The sequence below is a fragment of the Eschscholzia californica genome, unplaced genomic scaffold, assembly GCF_041429995.1.
Source record: "Eschscholzia californica isolate CP2 unplaced genomic scaffold, dmEscCali1.0.p SCAF_2, whole genome shotgun sequence".
Classification (NCBI taxonomy): domain Eukaryota; kingdom Viridiplantae; phylum Streptophyta; class Magnoliopsida; order Ranunculales; family Papaveraceae; genus Eschscholzia; species Eschscholzia californica.
Genome location: NW_028238309.1, coordinates 33,691,318 through 33,702,361, shown reverse-complemented (window position 1 = coordinate 33,702,361; position 11,044 = coordinate 33,691,318). Strand labels below are relative to the sequence as shown.

Below are 11,044 nucleotides of genomic sequence, written 5' to 3'. Positions count from 1 at the left end.
TCAATAGTACTATTTCGAACAACAACCAATGCGATCTTACCAAAGTCTCTCAGCTTATCTCAAACAACAACTGGAATATGGATATTCTCAGAGAGAATTTTGATGCTACTACTCAGAATCTCATAAGAGCAATACCACTTAACACAGGAGGAAAAGACAAGCTCAAATGGAAGCTTACCAAGTCGGGCAAATTCACTGTAACTTCTATGTACCAGCATCTTAGCTCCAACCATCTTAACACAAATACGAGTAATCAGAACTGGAACTTCATCTGGTCTATCCAAACTATACCGCGTATAAAAATGTTTATATGGAAAATTTGTACCAAAGCTCTGCCTGTTAGAGAAAGAATAGGAAAATACATTGACAACAACATTACTTGTCCTAATTGCACGTATACAGAATCAATTGAGCATGCTCTATTACATTGTGCTTTAGCTAAAAACATATGGCTTCACTACAATATCATCTCTGAAAACATCACTTCTATCTCTGAATGGATATTCTCTTGGGAAGCAGATGATAACGGGTGCTATACCAAAGAGAATATACACTTTGCGCACATATTATGGATCCTTTGGAAAGTGAGATGCGATCATTGTTTTCAACACGAAATCAATGATCTCAATAAAATTATCAGAATGATTGAAAACTTCCCTAAAATCATGAAAAACAAGAGAAAATCAAACAAAAAACTAACGAGAAATGGCAACCTCCGACTCAAAATTTCATAAAAATTAACGTTGATGCATCTTTTATTAACCTAACATCCAATATTGGAATTAGCTTGATTGTTCATAATGCAGAATCTAAATTTATAGCAGCTCAAGTAAAATCTACCAGAGCCAGAAATAGTGAAGAAGGAGAGGCTATGGCGATTTTATTCGGAATTGAATGGGCAATAGAGAACCATCACAAGAATATCATTATAGAAAGCGACAATATCAACCTCATCAAACATCTTCACAACAAATATCACTCTCTTCACTGGCAATCCCTGATGCATATACGGAAAATTCGAGATAGTAAACACGAATTTGAAGCGGTGAAATTCGAGTACACAAAAAGAGAATGCAACTCCAGCGCAGATAAATTAGCGAAATGGGCGAGAAAGAAGGAAGCTAGTAAAATATGGAGGAATGTACCTTGTATGTTAGTCAATAAGTATTGTAATAACTTTGTTATTTAATATATGAATATCTAGTTCAACAAAAAAAAAAAAAAAAAAGTTTGCTAACCACCTTGGAATACCTTGCAACAACCTTCTCTACTTTGCAGCCTTGGAAAACCTAAACTTACATTTTACACTATTAAGGGCAGACATCATATAAACACATCATTTCTTTATCCAAGAAGATTAATATGGTCTTTTTCATTGAAATGCAAAAATTACACAATCGCCACATGTCCCTCAAGCTTATAAAAATTTGATGAATTCCTTTTAACCAAAGCAACACTTTTTTAGGGAGTTTTGGACAAATTTAGGTTTTAAGAAATGTGCGCGTAACTTATCAAGAACGAGGAGATTTGTCTAGCATTGTTTCTATGATATCATTTGAATACGAGGCTGATTTTTTACTTTTATGCAACTAAAATAAGAACCTCAGTTTCAGTTATTTTCAGTTTTCAAAGGTTATGCCTTCAGGAAGAGGCAAATCAAGACAATTCTAATTTGAAGAAGATGAATTCAAACAAATACCCACACCCTAATTCGTATGTATAACTCAAAGAAGGAAGTTCTGGAAGGTGAACGGGTCAAGATCACGATGAAATAAGAAACTAACAACTTTCACCCCACAAAGGAACTTATAAAATCTGTTGGAGTCAAAAAATTGATTACATAAACAAACAACATTATACAGTTCTTTCTTTATGATTGAATTACAATGACAAACGACAGCGATGAACAAGTATGAACTTGATCGAATAAATTGAAATATAATACAATTTTGTCGAAAAGTAAATATGAAAACATATGGTTTATTGGTCTATAGGCATCCACTCTACTAGTAGATCAAGTTCACCAGATTCAACATTCTGAAGCTTAAGTGCTATTTCTTGTTTTACCTTCCCATCCACAATATTAATGATACTATCAGAAATGAGAGCATTATCATGTGATTTTAACCATTTCCCAATCTGCATATTTCCAAACATTCCTGCGTCTCCAAATGCCGTTGCAGAGGTGATTAACGGTTGTATATCGATCTCGGCTTCTCCCATTATGTCATCCGCAGAGAACATATCATGATCAAATACTTGCTGCACGAAGAAAGATGTTTGATTTACATATATGATAGGAAGAAACATTTCATATATTGTAAGCATTTTCATAATCTTATAAAGAAATTTACAACTTGGGCACATCTTAAAATTCTATAATTTTTCGAATTGCTTCGACTACATTTCAACGTTAGCTTTTCTATATTTTAGGAGATAAGGCAATGGTTTCTACTTTCTACACATTCTATGGTCTGAATTTCCATAAAAAAATCAACTTTGTCATCACTTGAAAGAATTCAGCTGGTTTATGAACCCGATATTGTCGAGAAATCATACTAAAATATATACCTTCCAATTAGAAAACATTATATTATATACATCAAGCCCAATCCAAGTTTCGATCAAACTAGAAATGACTTGTACCATCGAAAACATATCTCGTTTTGCTCCACACAGACGAGGGCTTGAGAAACGCTATTAGTTTTGCACTTTTGCTTCTTTGAAATGTTATCACGCTATCATCCACAGTATTGTACGAATGTCTCGGCATCAATCTTTTTCGCCCCACATTAGAACTCTATATCATGTTATGGACAGAACTTTTCTGTCGTTTTGTCAATATGCTAGTTATGAATCAAAAAGACAAAATAGTGCATTTGAGATTTGAAGGGTTTTGATGTCTGGTATATGGTAAACCTACAGATTCCTGCTAATCATAGTAGTTTAACTCTTCTTACTATTCGTCTATCTCCTTCCTCGAAGTTAGTATTCTTGTTTAATATAACGATATGCTAAACATGGATATGTTATGTGAAGCAATTTCTGAGTTAAAATAGAAACCTCATTCAGAGTCTTACTGTAGACTAAAATCTGAAGTCTGAAGTACAGAACGATATTTAAAATGAAGTACAGCATGAGGAAAGGCAAAATTGTCAAGGCTCACCAGTTTTATGGCACCGAAACGCTGAGGAACAGAAAGCACGAGCTCTTCATTCCATATAGGATTCAAGTTGCTCTTTACTACCTTCGTTTGAACTCTCTACATGTAAACAAAAGACGTTAAACTGGATGAATAATTATGATGGTCGAGAGAGAAGAGACAGCATGACAAGGGAGGTCAAAACTATGGTCTGGTGATATAAGCCATGGTGCACATTTGAACAATTGCGAAAACTAACTACTTTCTACAGATACCTACTAGGTATTGTGAATCAAATGGTGTCAATACCACTATGAAATGTGTTCCATTACTATAGCGAAAAACTAACTACTTTCTACAGATACCTACTAGGTATTGTGAATCAAATGGTGTTAATACCACCATAGTTACCAGATTCAGTCATTTGGAGAGCGAACTCCGACCTGGTTCGATCGTACCCTTTTAGAGTGGGTACGCGAATCAGATCGCTAAATCTAGCGTACCCATTTGCAAAAAGAAAAAAAAAAGATGGAAACATGATATTTAGGGTTTACAAAGTGTGAATATTGCTTTAACTTTAGGGTTTACACAGAGATAGATGATTCTGCTGTGAGACTTGAAGATTTGCGTTGATCTTTCGAAGACGATAATGACAATAAATAAGATGATTTAGTTCTTTGATTTGAGTTATTAGACTATCTTTGTTTAGGAGAAGATGATTTAGTTATTTAATTTGAGTTATTAGACTATCGTTGTTCAGGAAAGATGATTAAGTTATTTGATTTGAGTTATTAGAGATTGAGATCTATATTTCACTTGTTTTAAGTTTCACGTCATATATATATATATATATATATAGGGGCTAAGCTAAAAGGCGTGTCGAAAAACGAACTTTGGACAAAGTGCATTTCTTTCTTCAATCATTCATTCGATAGGCCTGATTCCCCGGAGGCAGGACAGGACACATGCAGTTCACTCGGCCTATTGGAATAGAAGGATATATATATACGTATGTGTATATATATTGCATAAATTTTGCGAATAATTATACCCCCTAGCGAATCGGAAACGTCTGGTTAGCTTACCCCGTATCCGTATCCCGTATTCGTACCGGAGCGTATCCCGTTTCTGGTAACTATGAATACCACTATGAATACCACTATGAAATGTGTTCCATTACTATGTATATAAACTGAAACATTCAAAAACATTATGAAGTCTGAGGCCTCAGCATAACTAGTGCAAGTAGAAATTTAGGTAACTGACCTGTTGACCAAGTGTAAGGACGACGTAAGGATCACTTGATAGCATATCTCTGATTGCTAAGTTTGTGCCCTTTATCACTGTCACATTCACTAACCCAATAAATGCTTCCATCCCTTCCTGCTGTAAATTTCAAGTTAGAAAAAAATTGAAGGAAATAATCAGTATGAAACTATCAATAAGAGATTTTAATAGTTTGACTGCTCCAAGATGTAACAACCAAGCATCTTCCGTGTGACTTGCGTGCTTTGAGCAAAGTTCCATATGAGCAATTATATTTCTAGGTATGCAAGTAATATATACAATTAAGTACAGTAGTTATTACGGGCTGCTATTAACCTACACATTAAAAAACCAGCAGACTAATGGTTCGACTCGTATAGTTTCTCCAGTTGGCCTAAGGGACCTTAACACATTAGCCTCCCCACAAGGGTCTCATTTCTATGGCACTGGAAAGCTATCATATTTTCTGGAAGAAAATATGTCCTTGTTAAAAACTATCCATGGAATGTTAATACAGGTAGGTAGCCGCTATCCGCCAGAGATATGGGATTCAGAAACTGTGAGTTGGAAAAAGGTTAAACAACTTACTATATACATATATTTCCACATACTATTCTGTTAAGACAGTAATCAAGAGGAACATATTTGTCTGTGAAAATCGATAAATAATGGAAGTAATAAGGTAGTATATAATTACAGATTTCTTTGATGAATCGGAACTTCGAAAGGTGTCCATTATCTTTCTAGAGAAACTAGACTGGAGGGAGCTTCTTCCACCTCCATTATTCAGTGAAACTATCCGCAAGCTTGGTTTCAGAAAAACTTGAAGCTCGTACTTAGACCTACATTTCAAAAAAGAAAAAAAATTAAGTGACATAAGAACTTTCTATATAGTTTAAACAAGTAAACCTCTTAGAGAGAGAGAGTCAGCAGCCACACAGACCACAAAAAGATGGATACATGCAGGCAGACACACATAATATGTACTTGAGAGATTGTAATTGGATACTTTTCGAGTTTTTAGTTTCAATTTGATTCCCTCATCTTAATTATATACAAAGAAAAACTACCCATAAAGCATTAATAAGGACAATACAAACACCCAGATGATGAAAGAGTCATTCATACAAATCTATTTGGTTTTGCACATAAGACACTCTTCGGTATCAGGTCGTCTACATTATAGATAGTGCACAGTAAGAACTATCCAAATTAAAGTTTCTACAAGAGCGAAGTGCACAGCCTCTCCAACTTCATACAACTCTGAAGTATCTCTCTAACTTTATACGACTCTTAAGTCTCAATAAACAGTAGCTGAATTCATTTCACCTGATGAACTTGGCACGCTGCTCATGAGTTGAATCAGGGCCAGGCTTCGTGACTCCATCAGGTATAAATGCCTCATATATTGAATTAGCACAAGTATTTCCACCAACCTCAATCATGGCATCAATTTCCTCATCAGACCAATCATCTAATGTGACGGATAATATCTGCACATCGCAAAATAGAGTGATCGGGAGACCGACTTATTTAACAAAATGAAGAAACTACGAAACTACAAAAAGACAAAAAGACAGTCTTTTGTCTGTCTCAATCTTGTCCGCAAGGCTTGAACTTCATCAATAGGGTAATCTCGATAACTTTTTTTTTATTAAATATGCGTCCTAATTAGGTCAGTAAAAAAGAAAAACCACCAGGCACAGGTTCGGAAATAAGTGATCACAATGAAGAAAAGCTAGTTATATTAACGAAAGCTCCATCAAAGCTACCTTTGATATATGGGAACCAAGACTTCGGTGCACACCACAGCATTTTAAGCATAGAAATACTCCAATATTTGCTGACCTGGAGAAACAACAGCATATGGTCAGTAGAAATTGGAAAATATAAAACTGTGATCAACAAGATAAATAACGAGGGAGCTGTATCCTGAGGTGGCAAATGAATAATAGATGAATATGAAGAGACCTTCATTGTGATAAATATTGCAGCACAGTTCTTAGAGATTAGAAAGATAAGATAAAGGTTCGGTTAGAAGCTTCGGAAGTGAGGATTGTAGATTCCATAAAAGATACTTCATGGGCTAATAAAATATTTTGGCATAGTTGAAGTATATGACTTTATCCTCGTAATGCCATCTGTTACAACATCTAGTTCTGACTCCAAACCTCCATATATTACAACTCAGAGACTGGACGGGGGATAAGTATTCATGACTTACTAACTTCCTCATCCACATACAAATCTTTGACCAAAAACATGTTCACAGCCACAATATAATACTTCCCATCTTACCCACATTCGCTTTTACCTTAAAATAAGGAAATCCTATTCGGCTCGAAGCTGGCACTGTTAAGAATATTTAACCCCGAGTTAGTGTGATCTCATTGTGCTCAATATCTTCTTTCACTCATTGTCGGCAGTTTTTCAGACACATTATTTCTTATTGATTTTATATATTTACATCCCACATTATGCTTTTTATCTTACGTTTCAATTCTCTCTCACGTGGATAAAGTTTATATGAAATTATAGTGGTCCCCTTCTGATTCTACAATACCTCATTCAAAAGATACATTTGACTAATATATCATACACAAATATAGTAACTTACGCCCATTTAGGATCCGGTGCACCACAATCTGCACAAGTGCGGTTGTCACTTTTAAGCAATAGCTCTTTCAGTCTCCTTGAAGTACCTGTAGGAATGAAGAGAAACAAGTTGATTTTGGCATCAGAAACAGCTTTATATTCTAAAATATGAAGTATATAAAGATCCTTCTTTAAACCACAAGAAGAAAACAAGTGACTAAATCTAAAAGGCAAAAATAAATCCTTGGACTATTAACTAATTATGAGTTTCGGATCCTAACAATCCTAAACTCAAGAGAACTACCATCAGCCTCTATACCAGCGCCTTGTTTCCAAATTTTTTCATAATCAAATCTTCTTCAAACAATAATTCTGAAGCTCTATATAATCTATCAATGATTAACTTGAACCAGGGCAACATTTGATCGTATTCTTGCTCTCTCTTGGTTCGTTTCTGCAGGCATTATTTTTCCTATGGTAGAGATATGCTAGAGTGTAGTGAGATGGATATGTATTTGACCACCTATGAGGCACTTTTAGTAGTAAAAGGAACAGAAGCTCTTGCTTCATATGACAAGGTCACAAGAAGCGTGACATGGTGCTTCATCAAGTCTGCGACATTTCTTTTGACACAGCAAGATAAGAAAATGCCAGTTAGGTCATCTTAAGATCATTTATCCATGAATTGTGTAGATTGTACCATCCACTAAGATGCATACCTAAAAGTTATGCACAGTAAACTTCTATGCATAACAAACAAAGGACATAAGGGCAAGTAATACAGTCATCAAGATTGCTTTTGTGACAGACAAAAAAATACCTTTTCGCTTTTTCTAAATTTCCATTTTGGAGCTGTTGGGTGAGAAACATATTCACTTTTTGTCATAAGCAACTATTCTCATATCGGATTTTAGGAAGCAGCTTTTGGGATAATATTGAAAGCGACTATATTACAAAGTTGATTATCAAGAAAGCAACGTCAGGAATACACTCAAAATCTAATCAGAATACGAACCCAACCTAAGTTTTGAATTATCTTTTTAATAACATTATCATTTCATTTTAGCTAAGTAAATGTAGTTTTCATGCTGAAATTATTCAAATGTAAGAATACAAATGGCCAGTGGATTTCTAAAAAGATTTTACGTACGTACCTGAGGAAGGTTTCCCCGAGCTAGGTGGAAGTCTACTCATTTCCCCACTTACAAGTCACTGAGCATTCGGGAACAAAAACATAATTATCTTCCTATCCTTAAAAAAAGATTTTCTTTTTCAGATAACGACAATCAAATGTTCAAAACTAGAAGAAAATTAATAGTCCACCACCCTTTGGTGTAGTGGTTGGACACTCCCTCTTAAGCCCATGAGGTCATGGGACCGAGAGTCTCGGTGGAAGAAGTTTATCACCAAAATTTATCCTAAGCAATTTAGGCAATAAATAAAGTAGATGTAGGTAGATGGGCTTACAAGCCTCCTAGGATGACCCTCAGGGTCTTTATTTAGGGCCCAAGATGTCTTAATTGGCGGTTATGTGTTTATCTAAATTCATGATGTATCAATGCCATTCATATGTAATGACTCTTGGAGTCCCATCTCAAAGAAAAAAATAAAAATAATGAACTATCCAAATACAGATTATTAAAATCGGATAACATACAGCCAAAAGAACTAGATTTGCTATAAACACCTATATTAAAATCTTCTCAACTAGAATGCAACAAACATTAAGGGTTTCTAGGTTAAGCCATTGAAGGATACCAAATTCCTAGACCTAATTAAAATTCATTCAAGATGAAGTTTCAAAAAGAAAATTCAATCAAGATGAATTAATATAACACCTAATATAGTAATTACTACCGGATATTCATCATTTAATAATCAAACTTTTCTAAATGGGAATGAAATCTTCCAGAAGGTAATGAAACAATAACTATTACATCGTTTAAATGTTTAAGTAAAAATTTCAAAATTGAGAACAGAAATCAGAGATTCGTCTATAAGATATGAAAGATCTGTACTAATCCAATTGGAGATTTATATGTATTTACCAGTCAATCGCTTATCCACTTCCTGGAAATCGTATTTCTTCGATCGAATGAAAATCCAGCTTATGAGAGAGAGAGAGAGCTATTCGTTGTTTTTTGGTGTAATAAAAAGATGTTCATCGTTCTTTTTCATGGGGATTTTCACCTCGTCAAACGAAAGCTCGCCTTTTAAGAGAAAGTCTAAATGAAGATGTCGCAGATAGGCAGATGTCCACGTATAATATGACTTATAAGGGGTTAAAGTGGATTTTGTTTCTTTGGATATTTAGTGTTTGGGTCAAGGATAAGTAACCAGTTTTAGTGTTTGGGTCACATGTTTGTCTGTTATAGGGTCTGAGTCACGGACTAACCATTGACCCCGTTGACTGCTGCCGAAAGTTAACTACCGTCTAAATTCAATGCAAATTACAATTTTATCCTAAAAATTAAATATAATTTACGAAATATCAGACCTTCTTTCCGTTTGGTTGACGGAATAAATCGACGACCCACAGACGATAGGTATGGACAGTCAGATTTAATGATGGAAAATGGGTAGTTTTGTTTATCTCGCGTACACAATTGGGGATTTTGTGAATGTCTAGGGTTTGTGCAATTTGGGAAATCTCGGCTTAGGGTTCTTGCGATTTGAGAATTTTGACTGTGAAGGGTTCGTGTGAAGCTTAAGAGTTATTTCGAAATCATATTGCTAGGGTTTATAAGGCAGTAAGGTAATTGTTCTTCAATGGCTTCTTATTTGACCTAATTTCTGTTTAAATTGCTGAATAATTGTTGAAAGATTTCGAACTTATAAATCTTTCTATTTATTTCCTTTCCATATGAATGATTAACAAGTTATCAATTACTAAGTTAGAGTTAGGCTAATCATTATTTGATTTTTGTTTTGGATTGAGAAAATTTGAGGTTTTCCAACTTTCTCTTTCTAGAAATTTTTAGTGTAGGTTTTTCATTTATTCCATTTTCATATATTTACTTCCATGTTTGAAATTTTGAAACTCTTTGTAATGTTTTTCCATGTTTCAATATCTATTTTCCATTTCTTTATGGGTTGTTTGAAGGGCCCCTTATAAGTGTTAAAGGGGTGTACCTCAAGGCAAATTTGAAAAGGAGTTTGTGAAGGAAGGAGGCGCCTATAACACTTATGGGAGGCCCCTATAAAACTTCCCTTTCTTTATTACTCCCTTCGTCCCATTTTGTTTGTAGTTTTCGGGAATTCAACTTATTAAGGGGACCTTATTTATTCTAGTCAAATAAAGACATTTTCCTAAATTACCCTCATTTAGTTTAGAGTATTTCATTAAATATAACATTGGTAGAAGTGTAGAACCAATTACAATCTTTTATTGGTAATGAAACTAAAGGGTAGTTTTGGAAGTGGAATCATGTTAATATTGAAATGGATGTTATAAGTACTTTGAATGGGTTATTAGTACTTTGCATTGGGTTATTAGTACTTTGAATGGGTTATTGGTACTTGACACTTTTTGTTTGGATTTATTCAACTCTTATTTCAAATGGGTTATTAGTACTTTGAATTCTACTCTTAACAACAATTTCAGTGATATACTAGTAGTTCATAACATATTCATAATCATTTGTTTTGATTTTTCAATACACCTTCAAGCCACATAAATCCTGAGCATGATGGTTTAGTGCATGAAAAAAACTTCCCTCCATAGCTATGAGCTCTGCCACTAGTTCCCATTTTCATTTTCGCATTACATGAATTTCTAACACATCTAGTAAACAAGATAGAATAGTTACTTCGATGGTGATAAGATGAGTTACAACTGTAGCACTTGGGCATCTTTGAGTTGTTGATAAATTCCTCACACAATTCATCCATATGTAGGCCAGGTGTGTGTGCCTGCCTTTTTCCCTCAACAAGGATTGTCGCTTGGTAGTTGCTTCATGTTTGACAATTGCATCTTCCAACCACTCAAAAATCTCACATTTTTCACATATCACAAACTTTTTCCCTTCATTTTCATGTGAA

At 34.6% G+C, this 11,044-nt stretch overlaps 1 protein-coding gene across 2 annotated transcripts; it reads right to left on the bottom strand.

Moving 5' to 3' along the window:
* Positions 1–1,818: 1,818 nt before the first annotated feature.
* LOC147557480 (ADP-ribosylation factor GTPase-activating protein AGD12-like) lies at positions 1,819–9,249 on the bottom strand. 2 transcript variants are annotated; one of them, XM_086658328.1, is made up of 9 exons: positions 9,052–9,249; positions 8,158–8,215; positions 7,026–7,110; positions 6,181–6,256; positions 5,738–5,901; positions 5,106–5,250; positions 4,409–4,525; positions 3,167–3,262; positions 1,819–2,262 (listed from the first exon to the last, which is right to left on the bottom strand). In XM_086658328.1, the coding sequence occupies exons 2-9, from the start codon at positions 8,195–8,197 to the stop codon at positions 1,981–1,983; spliced, it is 1,005 nt and encodes a 334-aa protein (XP_086514454.1). In that variant the 5' UTR covers positions 8,198–8,215; positions 9,052–9,249; the 3' UTR covers positions 1,819–1,980. The 2 variants fall into 2 exon arrangements, with proteins under 2 accessions (XP_086514454.1, XP_086514453.1); XM_086658327.1 differs by having other exon boundaries at positions 4,409–4,528; positions 9,052–9,199.
* Positions 9,250–11,044: the final 1,795 nt, after the last annotated feature.